At 43.3% G+C, this 16983-nt stretch overlaps 1 protein-coding gene across 1 annotated transcript; it reads left to right on the top strand.

Annotated features, from left to right (window-relative positions):
• The first annotated feature begins 897 nt into the window (after window positions 1–897).
• On the top strand, window positions 898–7651 carry shisa7a (shisa family member 7a). The gene is made up of 5 exons (XM_078798946.1): window positions 898–1855; window positions 3300–3454; window positions 3612–3677; window positions 5736–5921; window positions 6034–7651. The coding sequence occupies exons 1-5, from the start codon at window positions 1212–1214 to the stop codon at window positions 7014–7016; spliced, it is 2034 nt and encodes a 677-aa protein (XP_078655072.1). The 5' UTR covers window positions 898–1211; the 3' UTR covers window positions 7017–7651.
• The last annotated feature ends 9332 nt before the right edge of the window (window positions 7652–16983 follow it).

Genomic DNA, 16983 nt, shown 5'->3' on the forward strand with positions numbered 1-16983 from the left:
AATAGGTGCGTGTCATGTGTTGCCGTTTTATCTGTTTTTATATCTTTAGAATACACAGAAAAGAGAAAGACGTGTGTTCATGTCTCACATAAAAATTCCCAAATTCATTCATTTCTGCCGCGGAAAAAAAACATGCCAATGGTAAGTCCGAATTGTGAGTCATAATTCTGCCATAAAAAGTGGAAATTATGAGATAAGCGAGTCAATTCTGCCAATTCACAGCATCATCTCCCGACAGAAGAGCCGTTTGAGTGGCAGGTGACTATCACTGCCCTCCTACACTGAAAGACTAAGCCTATCATATCACATCATATCGTATCATATTTATCTGTCTGTCTACGTGAAGAAGGCAGCATCGTTTGTATCTCATCATTTCCACCTTTTATCAACTATGATTGGTTATGTCATTATCATTATGTGTACGTTAAACGTCATCTGAACACAAAAACGAAACTGTCTTGACGGTTTCTAATCAGGTGGTGTCTTTGTTTCCATTGCAGCCGACTCTTCTTCTACATGTCAGACAGAACACGGGACAGTTCCAAGCTCATTTATACGTGCCTGCACACATTCTGGATCCTGTAATTATCTTTTTTTTTTTTTTTTTTATTATTACCAGGGAGCGACAGATCTTCTCAGTCCGACACACGTCCTCAAAGAAAAGTCCTATTCATTCCAGATCCTGCTTCAAATGTCACATTTTGGGAAACGGAGCACGCAACGTGCGGGGAGCCATTTCCTCTTTTGGTGCTTACTCCTAATTTTCACTTAAAAGCCTCCCTCATTATATCACCCCCGCTTGGCACCCGTCGCACTTCCAGCCCGTGCCGGCCGCCACGCGGCTAATCACGTCACTTCAGAACAATAACACGCGCCATGTTTTCCTTGGCATGTGGACCAGTGCCTGCTTGGAGTCTTCCCGTTGAGGAACATTTGACACATCAAAGTGCCGCCATCAGCCCAGGAATGTAAAAGTCGTCCACTCGCCTTAGTGAGCCCAACCTCGGCCAAACGAAACGTTTTGCTGCATGCTTTGAGTGGGGCAACACAGTGCCATCTGGTGGACAAAAAAAAAAGAACTAGCATTTCCGTGTATCATGTAGGCGTGCGTTACGCTCCTTGAAAGCCATAAGATCAAATCCTGGTTGCACAGAAGAGAGTGAAGACCCGTCACAACAACAACAAGGCTCCGCCCTTTTAGTCATGTCAAAATGATGCCCGCCGCCAATCTCCGAATCCTCACCCTCCTCTCCCTCCTCACCGCCGCCACGGCACAGGTCACCACCCCTCAGACCAGCCCCCGTCTGGCCTCCCTCAGGAGCAGGCCCAAAACCCCGCAGAGAGTCCCGGAGGGCGTCCTGGAAGCACCGCCCAAACCGGCGGCCCAAGTCATGTTCCCTAAGAACGTGACTTCCGCCGAAGCGCTGGCACCCCCGCTGGGCGCCGCCCAGGTGGCGCCACGTCTCATGGACGTGTGGATGGACGTGTGTCTGGGTTACTACGACGTGATGGGACAGTTCGACAGCGCCTTCAACTGCTCCAAGGACACCTTCATCTACTGCTGCGGGACCTGCCATTACCGCTTCTGCTGCCCCGACCGCAGCCGCCAGCTGGAGCAGGAGAGCTGCAGGAACTACGACTCCCCCGAGTGGGCCAAGACCGAGTCCAACGCTTTGGTGATAGAAGAGGACCTGGGCCCCGACCCGGACGTGGACCCCCTGAGACAGCAGAGCCACAACACAGGCTTCGTGATCGGAGGCGTGGTGATCTTCATGGTGGCCGTGGCCGTGGCCATCAAGGTGGTCTTCAACAAGGTGCAGCAGGAGGCCCACCAACGTGACCTCAACATGCCCAGGTGAGCTTTGGCGGAACGTCCTTGCCGTATTTGTCACTTCCTGTAAAGACCCGTGTGAGGAAATGAGGTTTTCAGGCCTCCAGGGTGGCCCACATTCTTCTTTCCCTCCGTCATTCCCTTAGTCATCTTCTAGGGCAGCTACGACATGACACTCCGTCATGCTAGCTTTGCATATTCAGCATAATTGAATTGTTTCAAAATGTGTAGCGAAGCCTTTTCGTCCTGGTTGGATGGCGGTAATGTCCAGGCTAACATTGCTAAACAATCCCAACAAATATACACGCATGAAAATGTCTGTCAACTCTGGTTACATATTCCCTTCAACATGAAGCTACACATACACTAGTTACTGAGGAACTCATGACTAGAGTAGTTACTGAGGAACTCATGACTAGAGTAGTTACTGAGGAACTCTTGACTAGAGTAGTTACTGAGGAATTTGTGACTAGAGTAGTTACTGAGGAACTCGTGACTCGAGTAGTTACTGAGGAACTCGTGACTAGAGTAGTTACTGAGGAACTCGTGACTAGAGTAGTTACTGAGGAACTCGTGACTTAAGTAGTTACTGAGGAACTCATGACTAGAGTAGTTACTGAGGAACTCATGACTAGAGTAGTTACTGAGGAACTCGTGACTAGAGTAGTTACTGAGGAATTTGTGACTAGAGTAGTTACTGAGGAACTCGTGACTCGAGTAGTTACTGAGGAACTTGTGACTAGAGTAGTTACTGAGGAACTCATTACTAGAGTAGTTACTGAGGAACTCGTGACTAGAGTAGTTACTGAGGAACTCATTACTAGAGTAGTTACTGAAGAACTTATGACCGGAGTAGTTACTGAGGAACTCATGACCAGAGTAGTTACTGAGGAACTTGTGAATAGAATAGTTACTGAGAACTCATGAATAGAGTAGTTACTGAGGAACGCATGGATAGAGTAGTTACTGAGGAACTAATGGATAGAGTAGTTACTGAGGAACTCATGAATAGAGTAGCTAATGGTGAACACATTAGTGGAGTAGTTACTGAGGAACTCATGAGTGGCGTAGTTACTGAGGAACTTGTGGATAGAGTAGTTACTGAGGAACAAATGAGTGAGGTAGTTACTGAGGAACTCGTGAGTGGAGTAGTTACTGAGGAACTCATGGATAGAGTAGTTAATGAGGAACTCATGGATAGAGTAGTTAATGAGGAACTCATGGATAGAGTAGTTACTGAGGAACTCATGAGTGGAGTAGTTACTGAGGAACTCATGGAAAGAGTAGTTACTGAGGAACTCATGACTAGAGTAGGTGATGGGGAACACATGAGTGGAGTAGTTACTGAGGAACTAATGAATCAAGTAGTTATGGAGTTATGAAAGTCGTTCCTTCACCTTCTTCTTCTGTTTTGTTTTTGCTAATCATTGCCCCCCCCCCCCCCTGTTCTTGGATTGGCTTTCAAAAGAGCCCTGGTGGACATGCTGCGCCATCAGTCCAGTCCGGTCCAGCAGGACGAGAGGAACAACAGCGTGGCTCTGGCGGTGGGGGACGGACAGGGAACGCTGGGGAGAGCTCCCAAAAACCTCTACGCTCCGGGACTTCCCAGCAAAGACAACAGATGTGAGTATTCCATTCATCATCTCCATCCCTGCTCGGCCTGTTGGTTAAAAAAAGGCAATGAGGAGTTGAGTGTGCTTGACAAAGTGCACTCGTTGATTGGATGACATCTAAACATTGTCAGCTCATTAGCTTAGCTTTTCTTTTGTTTTCATTCCAGTGGGCAATCTACAGCACAATTTCATCCACTCGTCAGGAAGCAGCCCTAAACACACTGCAACTATTGGTAAGTCCTACTTCATGCCTGTGGAAGTACTACTTCATGCCTAATGATTAGCATGAGCATTAATAGTATTATTACGACAAGGTTCAAAAGTCGCGGAATGGAAAAAAAAAACGATCCATCAGGCTAATTGGCTAACGGGCCATGACGCAGCGCTCAGTCTACATTGCTAGCTTTTTACTTCCTGCCAGCAGACACTACTTCCTGCCAGCTTAGCCACGAAGGAAACACATACATTCAACATATTGTCTGATAACAGTATGTCTGAGTATTGGCGTGCCCAGCATGCTTTGCGGGTAACTTGTTAAAAAAGAAACCGTAACACTTTACGATTAGGTACACTAAATTACATCAGTTAATGAGGAATGAACACACCTAACCCAAACCACTACTCACTAGTTCCTCAGTAACTACTCTAAACATACGTAGTTACTCAGTAAGTACTCTACTCACTCCCTCAGTAACTGCTCAAAATGTATGTGCCTTGTTCCTCAGTAACTCTTCATTAGCTCGCCAGTAACTACTCTAAACATATTTACCTTAGTCCCTCAGTAACTACTCTACTCATTCTTTCCCCAGTAACTACTCTACTCATTAGTTCCTTAGTAACTATTCTAAATGTACTATGTCCCTGAGTTCCCCAGTAACTGCTCGACTCATTAGTTCCTCAGTAACCACTCTAAATACATGTGCCTTTCCCCTCAGTAACTACTCATTAGTTCATCAGTAACTACTGTAAGTTGATATGCCTCATGTACCCCAGGAGCTAATTTACTTATTAGTTCCTCTGTAACTACTCAAAATGGATATGCCTTAGTTCCACGGTAACTACTCTACTATTAGTTCCTCAGTAACTACTCATTCGTTCCTCAGTAACTACAATTAGTTCCTCTGTAACTACTCAAAATGGATATGCCTTAGTTCCTCACTAACTACTCTACTCATTAGTTCCTTAGTAACTACTCTACTCATTAGTTCCTCAGTAACTACTCATTAGTTCCTCAGTAACTACCATTAGTTCCTCAGTAACTACTCATTAGTTCCTCGGTAACTACCATTAGTTCCTCTGTAACTACTCAAAATGGATAGGCCTTAGTTCCTCAGTAACTACTCTACTCATTAGCTCCTCAGTAACTACTTATTAGTTCCTCAGTAACTACTCATTAGTTCCTCAGTAACTACCTTTAAATCCTCTGTAACTACTCAAAATGGATATGCCTTAGTTCCTCAGTAACTACTCTACTCATTAGTCCCTCAGTAGTTACTATGAATCTATGTGCCTTGTTTCTCAGTAACCACTCTACTCATGAGTTTATCAGTAGCTAGTCCAAACTTATGTACCGTAGTTCCTCAGTAACTCCTCTGCTCAGTAGTTCCTAAGTAGCAATTCATTAGTACCTCAGTAACTACTCTAAATGTACGTGCCTTTGTTCCTCAGTAACTACTCATTAGTTCATCGGTAACTACTCTACTCATTAATTAAATGCTGTATTTTTGCGGAGTGAGAGCAAAGAGCCAGTTAGCCGTTAGCTGTAGTTAGCCGCATAGACGGCTAGGTGTTTGGCGTCGTGCTATTTGCTAGCTTGCCAAGGCTAGATGGAGATGGACGTCCAAAGCCAGCTGATGAGATGAATGAATGAATGAATGAATGAATGAATGAATGAATGAATGAATGAAGGATGGATTATGACATCATGGATTGACCTTGAGTGTCCCTGAATGTGGTTTTATTTTATTTTTGGATTATTGTTTAAAATAGCATTTCGCACATTTGCTACAGTTCAGGTTTTGAATGACATCAATACAATCAATCAATACCTTCACGATTGAATGATCGTCAACAGGGTGCAGCGTTAGTCACGCTAAATTTGCCAAGGTAACGATTGAAATAATCCTGCCGACCGTCCCTGTCCTTTCTCTGCTCCGAGTTGCCACGGAAACAACACCTGACCGGGAAAGCTTTTGACGTGCAGATGGAAAATGCGTGGCTTATTCTGAAGTGTGGGGGGGGGGGGCAGCAAAGGGGTGCAAATCAAATCTAACACCCGTCCTCCCTCGCAGAACGCACCCCCCGCATGAACAACGCTCAGCTGGCAGCGGGGGGCACCCTGCTGTCCAGCAAACACAACAACACCAAATCCCAGCCCGCCTTCCACCACTCCCTGCACAACTTGGCTCAGCTGCCCCCCTCCTACGAGAGCGCCACCAAGCCCGAACTCAACAGATACTCGTCCCTCAAGCGCCTCGGTAAGTACAAGCGCCGGCGAAAACACAGGAAATACGATTCAACTCATAACGACAAATAAAGTTGTCACTTTTGGAAACGAGGCGGGGGATATTGAGTCCAATGTGTTTTCAGAAAAAGGTCTAGACGAGTACTCGTCCGGGTACTGCACCACCAAGCGCCGCCCCCACACGGCCCAGCCGGCCCTCCAGTCCTCCCAGCACCACCTCCCCTGGGGCGGGGACTACACCCTCGGCGGGAGGGGCACGCTGCCCAGGCACGCGGTCCGACCTTGGATTCCGCCGCCGCCCTCCGGCATGCCAGCCTCGCCCACCCCCAATCCGTACCCCCTGGACCCCCCGGAGCACCAGTACAACCCCAACTACGATACCCTCTCCAAGCCACGCAAGGTGAAGTCCACCGACCAGCTCCTCAACATGGGTGATGTCCCCGGCAACACCGGAACCCTGTCCCGCATGTCCAAGAACCAGCAGCACCAGTACTACAAAGCCATGGCTGCCTCCGGTAAGAACTCTAACACTCAGACCCTCACCCGCAAGACCCAGGACCGGCAAGACAGGCAAGACAGGCAAGACAGGCAAGACAGGCAAGACAGGCAGGATAGGCAGGATAGGCAAGACCGGCAGGAGCGCTTGCTCATGTCCCCGGACCACTTGGAGGACAGGATGGGCGGTATGGGGGTGGTGGATCCATATGCCCACACGGGCGGGGGCGGCGTCCCCACCTTACCCCGCCAGCAGAAGGCCCAGTCCCAGCAGAATGTGTGCGCCACCCCCTCCCTGGACCGCCACCACATGATCAAGATGAACTCTCACCCGACATCCGGCAGGGAGCAGGAAAGGAACACGGGTGCGGGCGGCCACATGGGCGGGGGCGTGGGCTGGGGCGGCGGTGAGGGGCCCGGGGCGGGCGTCGTCATGGGGACCGGCACACTGGGGGGCCACAGCGCCAGGAGGATGGCTTTTGCGACCAAGCGGCAGAACACCATCGAGCAGCTGCACTTCATTCCGGGAGGGGGCGGCGGGGGGTCCGGGGGCAGCGGCGGGGGCGGCAGTCAGGGGATCAGGACGGGGAGCAAAAACGAGGTAACGGTGTGAGCGTTTTGATTGACAGCTACTAGAAATAGCGTTTGATAGAGTCGTGTTTAGGCTGTTCTAATTAGTGTCGTCTAACTAATACCACCACTTGTGTGTGATAGCATACATCAGCCATATTTTATACGTCCCTTTTTGCCATATATATATATATATATATATATATACAGTATCTGATGTACTGTATACAGTATATCAATACACAGCAGTGCCATTACCTGCACAGAGTGGTAGGCTGGAAGAAAGCAGGACATGTACAGCGGAGAAAGAGGAAGCACTCAGGAGTCCTGTTAGATAAGAGCTATGGAGATGGAGCCCAGAGAAAAGGACCACGTGGGATACGGTCTCGCAGCCGACCGACCGGTCGCCCGCCAGCCCTCGCCTACGGACATTTTCTTTCATTACCCAGACGGCGCTCGTGGGTGAGCGGCAAAGACGGAATCCGTCTGAACGCGGGACTTGTCGGACTTTGCGGCAGGAAAAGGACGCGGCGGCGGCGCCGCCTACCAGTCTGATGCCCCCCCCGTTGCCTCGTTCGCCCCATGTGACCTTAGCCAGCAGCCGGGAAGAGAACTAGGAGTCTCCCAGGAAGTCATGTTTGGGAGCAAACAACCAAGAGCCATGATTCTACTTTATTAATCCCGGCATTGAAACAACGTTGATACGCGGTTGAATGAGGTCGTGATGTTGCGCAATCGCAAACGCTGCGTTTGCTGATCTTCCGTATTTGACATTGGGACGCCCCCACGTCGGACGAAAGGGCACAAAAGTACAAAAAGTGCAACGTCATGAATGTTTATTCAACGTTGTATCAACGTTATGTGAATGTTGTTTGGAAACATAGCACAAGGTTGCACCGACCCCCCCCCCCACACCCCACCCCACACGAAGCCATTTTTACCCCGATACAAAGACGACGCTGGTCTGACAATCACCTTTTGGGGCCCTTTCCCGAACATCCTGCTGTATCATAACGCACTTCAGCCAGAGACAAATAATAATCAATAATACTAGCAAAGCTTGTCAATACTAAGGGCTATGTAGTATGTGATATGCGTGCTCCATATAAGCATATGATTGATTAGCATATCTCTTGATTTGGTGTTGATATTGTCACGTGCTACAAAGACAGCCCCTCTGATTTGTCCATTTGAGAAGAAAAGGACACAATCTTCCTGTACGCAGTGCTAAATGTACGTGTTCTCACTATGATGGAGTCTTATTATTGATGATTATTCTACTTGTTATGGTTATTATCAATGATTATCTTATGCTGTGGTGTTCTTTTTACTTGGTGGGGTTTTAGTGTTTTTTTATTGTTTATTGTTTTTTTTTTGTTTTTTTTTTGGATATCCTCATTATTTTTATGGATTCATTTTCTATTTGATGCATGCGCGGCTCCATCGCAGCTACTGAAGAAGCATTTCTCTACACGTACCGTGTTGTTTCTAGCTGTATGTACTGTGCCTATATAGACCATATAGACATGGGCCTTATGGGGTCTTGCTTGGGTTTACACTGAAGTAAAAAACAAAAATAGTTTAAAAAAAAAAAAAAAAAAAAAAGCTATATGTGCCATACAAGGAGGTTTTCTCAACCCGGTAGAAAGTCCATTGTTCAAATCCTGTGAATGACTAAACAGACGTGTCTTATTCAACCATGTTTACGGCACATTTGACACGCTCTGCTGCACCCTCCGCCATTTTTTACCGTGATGTCACACCACTTCCGCCCTGCTATGTGCGCTTAGTCTCGTGCAATTGCTCCTCCTGCCAGTTATTCATGATAACAGCGCGACAAAAAGACATAGAAATATATGCTTGTTAGCCAAAAAGTCGTAGGTTTGCACATGCGTAGCATCGCCGAGTCATATAATCATTGCGATTGCTCCTCCTGCCAGTTATTCATGATAACATCCACCTTGCACAACAAAAAGACATAGAAATACATGTTTACTACCCACAAAGTCGAAGGTTTGCACATGCGTAGCATCGTCGAGTCATATGATCATTGCGATTGCTCCTCCTGCCAGTTATTCATGATAACAGCGTGACAAAAAGACATAGAAATATATGTTTACTACCCACAAAGTCAAAGGTTTGCACATGCGTAGCATCGCCGAGTCATATAATCATTGCGATTGCTCCTCCTGCCAGTTATTCATGATAACAGCGTGACAAAAAGACATAGAAATATATGTTTACTACCCACAAAGTCGTAGGTTTGCACATGCGTAGCATCGTCGAGTCATATAATCATTGCGATTGCTCCTCCTGCCAGTTATTCATGATAACATTTACCTTGCACAACAAAAAGACATAAAAATACATGTTTACTACCCACAAAGTCGTAGGTTTGCACATGCATAGCATCGCTGAGTCATATAATCATTGTGATTGCTCCTCCTGCCAGTTATTCATGATAACAGCCAACTTGCACAACAAAAAGACAAAAATACATGTTTACTACCCACAAAGTCGAAGGTATGCACATGCGTATCATCGCTGAGTCATATAATCATTGCGATTGCTCCTCCTGCCAGTTATTCATGATAACATCCACCTTGCACAACAAAAAGACATAGAAATATATGTTTACTACCCACAAAGTCGTAGGTTTGCGCATGCGTAGCATGGCTGTCATATAATCATTGCGATTGCTCCTCCTGCCAGTTATTCATGATAACAGCCACCTAGCACAACGTAAATAGATAATCCACAAAGTCATAGCCTGACATACACTCACTTATGCACCAGCACATTCACACGCACAACATAGTCCGGGTGTGTCATGACTGCAATTGCTCCTCCTGCCAGTTATTCATGATAACAGCCAACTTGCACAACAAAAACACATAGAAATATGTTTACTATATATATTACTTACCCACAAAGTCGTAGGCTTGCACATGCATAACTTATAACATATCTTGAGTCATATAATTATTGCGATTGCTCCTCTTGCCAGGTATTCATGATAAGAGCCACCTTGCACAACAGAAATAAATAAATAAAAGGACTCAAAGTAATCCATAAAGTCATAGCCTGGGGTACACTCACTTATGCACCAGCACACTCACACGCACAACATAGTCCGGGCGTGTCATGGCTGCAATTGCTCCTCCTGCCAGTTATGAACGAAAACTACCAGAACGACTGGTAAATAATCCACATGGTCCAGGGGACGCTCAGTTGCGCACGAGCACCTTCAAAGCCAAAGTAGTTGGCTCGCATCATTCATGCGATTGCTCCTCTCGTCAATTGTTCATCATAAGCAGCCATGTTGCACAAGAGAAAAATATAAAATATGTTTATTATCCACAAAATTGTAGCCCGAGTTAGTCTCGCACATGCCTAGCATAGTGGAGTCATATGATTTTTTTGCAATTGCTCCTCCTGCCGGTTATTCATGATAAACAGCGCACCTCGCACAACAGAAATAAATGAAAGGACACTGAGGTGACTTTCGCAGCGGCAACGTTGGCCGTTCGTCATCCAGGAAGTCGTGTGACGTCACGTAAAAAAAACAAAAAAAAAAGGATCTATTACAGCGAGTAGTATCGGGTTATTTTAGGTCACAAAAGGTCTGCTGTAGCAAAGTCTGTAAACGCCCACAAGCCATATCCATCCCAAGTCATGATGACACTTTTATAAATGCTTGATTTGTGTGAGTAATGTATTTTGTATAGCTAGTACAATCAAACGAAAAAATCGACATTTGCAGTGATATCTTCATTCATTTGAGAAACGATAAACGCCGTGTTCGTGTTGAAGATGAAATGTACAGTGCCAAATCCCCACACTTTTTTTTCACCGCTACGACCGGAAGGGAATCGGAAAGGGAAGAATATTTTTATCGAGAAACGAAAGCTGCTGTGTGTTTTCAAACGTGAGGAATTCATTTCCAGCAGGAAGTTTGAAATGGAAAAGAAAAGTCACATGGGAAGGACGGTGATGGTGTCCAGTAGCCTAAAAAGAATTTATTTTCATGATTCTAACTTATTATTATTGTTATTATTCTTCAAAGCATCCATCATCCCCTTGGATACGACAACCACTGACACACAATTTGTAAAATAAAGATGCTGGGAAAAATGTTTGGCCTTTTTTCTTTTATTTTATTCATCACATGGTTGTCATAAAACAACACGACGACCCGACCTGAGCAATGATGACATGAGCAAGGACGCTAGCTGTCCTATCTGGTCGTGAGATTGATAGGATGCTAGCTGTTCTATCCGGTCATGAGATAGATAGTATGCTAGCTGTTCTATCCAGTCATGAGATAGATAGTACGCTAGCTGTTCTATCTGGTCATGAGATTGATAGGATGCTAGCTGTTCTATCCGGTCATGAGATAGATAGTACGCTAGCTGTTCTATCTGGTCGTGAGATAGATAGTACGCTAGCTGTTCTATCCGTTCATGAGATAGATAGTATGATAGCTGTTCTATCCAGTCATGAGATAGATAGGACGCTAGCTGTTCTATCTGGTCATGAGATAGATAGTACGCTAGCTGTTCTATCCGGTCATGAGATAGATAGTATGATAGCTGTTCTATCCAGTCATGAGATTGATAGGACGCTAGCTGTTCTATCTGGTCATGAGATAGATAGTACGCTAGCTGTTCTATCCAGTCATGAGATAGATAGTACGCTAGCTGTTCTATCTGGTCATGAGATAGATAGTACGCTAGCTGTTCTATCTGGTCATGAGATAGATAGTATGCTAGCTGTTCTATCTGGTCATGAGATAAATAGTATGCTAGCTGTTCTATCTGGTCATGAGATAGATAGTATGCTAGCTGTTCTATCTGGTCATGAGATAGATAGGACGCTAGCTGTTCTATCTGGTCATGAGATAGATAGGACGCTAGCTGTTCTATCCGGTCATGAGATAGATAGGACGCTAGCTGTTCTATCCGGTCATGAGATAAATAAGACGGTAGCTGTTCTATCTGGTCATGAGATAGATAAGACGCTAGCTGTTCTACCTGGTCATGAGATAGATAGGACGCTAGCTGTTCTATCTGGTCGTGAGATAGATAGTATGCTAGCTGTTCTATCTGGTCATGAGATAGATAGTACGCTAGCTGTTCTATCTGGTCATGAGATATATAGTACGCTAGCTGTTCTATCTGGTCATGAGATAGATAGTATGCTAGCTGTTCTACCTGGTCATGAGATAGATAGTACGCTAGCTGTTCTATCCGGTCATGAGATAGATAGTACGCTAGCTGTTCTATCTGGTCATGAGATAGATAGGACGCTAGCTGTTCCATCTGGTCGTGAGATAGATAGTACGCTAGCTGTTCTATCTGGTCATGAGATAGCTAGGACGCTAGCTGTTCTATCTGGTCGTGAGATAGATAGTATGCTAGCTGTTCTATCTTGTCATGAGATAGATAGGACGCTAGCTGTTCTATCCGGTCATGAGATAAATAAGATGGTAGCTGTTCTATCTGGTCATGAGATAGATAGGATGCTAGCTGTTCTATCTGGTCGTGAGATAGATAGTACGCTAGCTGTTCTATCTGGTCATGAGATAGATAGGACTCTAGCTGTTCTATCTGGTCGTGAGATAGATAGTACGCTAGCTGTTCTATCTGGTCATGAGATAGATAATACGCTAGCTGTTCTTTCTGGTCGTGAGATAGATAATACGCTAGCTGTTCTATCTGGTCATGAGATAGCTAGGACGCTAGCTGTTCTATCTGGTCATGAGATAGATAGTACGCTGGCTGTTCTATCTGGTCATGAGATAGATAGTACGCTGGCTGTTCTATCTGGTCATGAGATAGATAGTACGCTAGCTGTTCTATCTGGTCATGAGATAGATAGTACGCTAGCTGTTCTTTCTGGTCATGAGATAGCTAGGACGCTAGCTGTTCTATCTGGTCATGAGATAGATAGTACGCTAGCTGTTCTTTCTGGTCGTGAGATAGATAGTACGCTAGCTGTTCTTTCTGGTCATGAGATAGATAGTACGCTAGCTGTTCTATCTGGTCATGAGATAGCTAGGACGCTAGCTGTTCTATCTGGTCATGAGATAGCTAGGACGCTAGCTGTTCTATCTGGTCATGATCGGGTAGCATGAACCGACGAGTCCTGCTCAGAGGAAATGAGAACCAACTTGTAGGACATCCTGAACAGGCCAGTGGTTATGGAGTGTTGAGTTTTGGACAATACAAAGACGGGGGTGCATGGAAGTGTTGCCAAGCATGTTAGGGTGGTCTTATGCCATAATCATAATGCCATAATACCATGTGGCTACGGTAAAGCAAAGGAGAAGGATGTTTTTGGATAAAAGGTTTAGCACGCAGAATGGAAAGTGGGTCAGCGTCTGTGAGACGTTGTATAAGCATCAACACGCCAAGGTTATACAGCAACACCTGTGGGAGGGGGAACTCTCAACATCTGAAATGAAAAGCAGAAAGAACTCTACAAGCTTATATCACACCGTGTGCGCCGCAAAGGCTCATATCAAACAATAGCAAATATTCTCTTCTCTTATTGTCGAGAGATTGATGGGACCTGAATGAAGTAGCATGTAGGCGACTTTGCATTGTCCTATCAGGTGCAACACATCTTTGGATTTGGATGCAGTGCAGTGGACTTGACCACCTTTCACTGCTAACACATCCCACCGTGGTAAGTACATGTCTGCAAAGTAGGATTTCTTATTTAGGAATAAACCTGTTTACCACCTTCTACATATACCTTTCCATATAATTAGAGCACTCTAAACATGAAATAACACCCCTATAGTCACCTTTACGTCCTTATTACCCAATATAGTAGACATAACAAAAGAAAATAAGACATAGAAAACCTGTTTACTACCTTCTAAATACACCTTTCCACATGATTAGAGCCTTCTATACATGAAGTAACACCCCTATAGTCACCTGTATGTCCTTATTACCCAATATAGTAGACATAACAAAAAAAATAAGACATAGAAAACCTGTTTACCACCTTCTAAACACAGCTTTACACATGTTTAGAGCCTTCTGGACATGACATAACACCCCTATAGTCACCTTTACGTCCTTATTACCTAATATAGTAGACATAACAAAAGAAAATAAGTCATAAAAAAACGGTTTACCACCTTCTAAACACACCTTTTCACATGTTTAGAGCCTTCTGGGCATGAAATAACGCCCCTATAGTCACCTTTACGTCCTTATTATCCAATATAGTAGACATAACAAAAGAAAATAAGACAAAGAAAACCTGTCTACCACCTTCTAAATACACCTTTCCACATGATTAGAGCCCTCTAGACATGAAATAACACCCCTATAGTCACCTTTATGTCCTTATTACCCAATATAGTAGACATAACAAAAGAAAATAAGACAAAAAAAACCTGTCTACAACCTTCTAAATACACCTTTCCACATGATTAGAGCCCTCTAGACATGAAATAACACCCCTATAGTCACCTTTATGTCCTTATTACCCAATATAGTAGACATAACAAAAGAAAATAAGACATAGAAAATCTATCTACCACCTTTTAAATACACTTATTAACATAGTTTGAGCCCTTTAGAAATGAGATAACACCCCTATAGTCACCTTTACGTCCTTATTACCCAATATAGTAGATATAATAAAAGAAAATAAGACATAGAAACACTGTTTACCACCTTCTAAATACACCTTTTCACTTGATTAGAGCCCTCTAGACATGTAATAACACCCCTATAGTCACATGTACATCCTTATTACCCAATATAGTAGACATAACAAAAGAAAATAAGACATAGAAAACCTGTTTACCACCTTCTAAATACACTTTTAACATGATTAGAGCTCTCTAGACATGAAATAACACCCCTATAGTCACCTTTACGTGTATGTGTCTTATATTACATTAAATACATATTTTCTATCAATGTATTAAATATAAAGTATATTTTATATAAGTATATATATATAGTATATAACATGTTATGTCTTATTTTCTGTCTTATTTTGATTATAGGGGTGTTATTTCATGTCTAGAGGCTCTAATCATGTTAAAAGGGGGATTTAGAAAGTGTTCTAAAACAGGTTTCTGTCTTATTTTCTCATATTGTGTCAACTATATTGGGTAATAGAAGGCTAAAGGTGACTATAGGGGTGTTATTTCATGTCTAGAGAGCTCTAAAAATGATAAATAAATAAAAAAAAGTGTATTCAGAAGGTGTTCTTTCCGGCTGAGAAGGGAGCAGTTGTTAATAGATGCACACTGATATTTTGCTGATGATCTACATTCATGATTATGAAATTAGAGTTTCACTTGGTGTGATCCATGGTGTCTTCATCATTATCACTCTCCGTCTAACTCACAAGTGATGAATACGCTTAAAAATTCAGAGCGATAGGAGCCGGAATGATTCACATCTGTGTGATTAAAATGATTGAATGAATAAAAAATCCAGGCTGGGAGATGAGAAACAATTATAGTCACATAAAAATGTGAACACAAAACACTTTTTGGAGACAAGAATGATACTTTTACATACAAAAGATGATGCAAAAATCATCCCAAATGATTGGACAACTGAACATTTCACATCACTTTCACCAGGTTGTGTTGGGAATAGTAGTAGTAGTGTCCTGGCTGCACGGCGGTCGAGTGGTTAGCGTGCAGAACTCACAGCTCGGAGACCCGAGTTCAATCCCACCCTCGGCCATGTCTGTGTGGAGTTTGCATGTGGGTTTTCTCCGGGTACTCCGGTTTCCTCCCACATTCCAAAAACATGCTAGGTTAATTAGCCACTCCAAATTGTCCATAGGTATGAATGTGAGTGTGAATGGTTGTTTGTCTAAAAAGTGTATTTAGAAGGTGGTAGACAGGTTTTCTATGTCTTATTTTCTTTTGTTATGTTTACTATATTGGGTAATAAAGATGTAAAGGTGACTATAGGGGTGTTATTTTATGTCTAGAGGGCTCTAATCATGTGGAAAAGTGTATTTAGATGGTGATAAACAGATTTTCTTTGTCTTATTTTCTTTTGTTATGTCTACTATATTGGGTAATAAGGATGTACATGTGACTATAGGGGTGTTATTACATGTCTAGAGGGCTCTAAACATGTGAAAAGGTGTATTTAGAAGGTGGTAAACAGTGTTTCTATGTATTATTTTCTTTTGGTATGTCTACTATATCGGGTAATAAGGATGTAAACGTGACTATAGGGGTGTTATTTCATGTCTAGAGGGCTCTAATCATGTGGAAAGGTGTATTTAGAAGGTGGTAAACAGGTTTTCTTTGTCTTATTTTATTTTGTTATGTCTACTATATTGGGTAATAAAGATGTAAAGGTGACTATAGGGGTGTTATTTCATGTCTAGAGGGCTCTAATCATGTGGAAAGGTGTATTTAGAAGGTGGTAGACAGGTTTTTTTTGTCTTATTTTCTTTTGTTATGTCTACTATATTGGGTAATAAAGATGTAAAGGTGACTATAGGGGTGTTATTTCATGTCTAGAGGGCTCTAATCATGTGAAAAAGTGTATTTAGATGGTGATAAACAGATTTTCTTTGTCTTATTTTCTTTTGTTATGTCTACTATATTGGGTAATAAGGACGTGAACGTGACTATAGGGGTGTTATTTCATATCTAAAGGGCTCTAACTATGTTAAAAAGTGTATTTAGAAGGTGGTAAACAGGTTTTCTTTGTCTTATTTTCTTTTGTTATGTCTACTATATTGGATAATAAAGATGTAAAGGTGACTATAGGGGTGTTATTTCATATCTAAAGGGCTCTAACTGTTAAAAAGTGTATTTAAAAGGTGGTAAACAGGTTTTCTTTGTCTTATTTTATTTTGTTATGTCTACTATATTGGGTAATAAAGATGTAAAGGTGACTATAGGGGTGTTATTTCATGTTTAGAGGGCTCTAAACATGTGAAAAGGTGTATTTAGAAGGTGGTAAACAGGTTTTCTTTGTCTTATTTTCTTTTGTTATGTC

This window comes from Doryrhamphus excisus, linkage group LG19, assembly GCF_037039965.1.
Source record: "Doryrhamphus excisus strain RoL-2023G ecotype Guam linkage group LG19, RoL_Dexc_Guam_v1.1, whole genome shotgun sequence".
NCBI classification, from domain to species: Eukaryota; Metazoa; Chordata; class Actinopteri; order Syngnathiformes; family Syngnathidae; genus Doryrhamphus; species Doryrhamphus excisus.

Bases quoted from the DNA above. Each gene is read 5' to 3' on its own strand.
- shisa7a (XM_078798946.1), top strand. From the start codon at position 1,212: ATGATGCCCGCCGCCAATCTCCGAATCCTCACCCTCCTCTCCCTCCTC. The intron at 1,856-3,299 runs GTGAGCTTTGGC...GGCTTTCAAAAG, and splicing joins CGTGACCTCAACATGCCCAG to AGCCCTGGTGGACATGCTGC. The intron at 3,455-3,611 runs GTGAGTATTCCA...TTTTCATTCCAG, and splicing joins TCCCAGCAAAGACAACAGAT to TGGGCAATCTACAGCACAAT.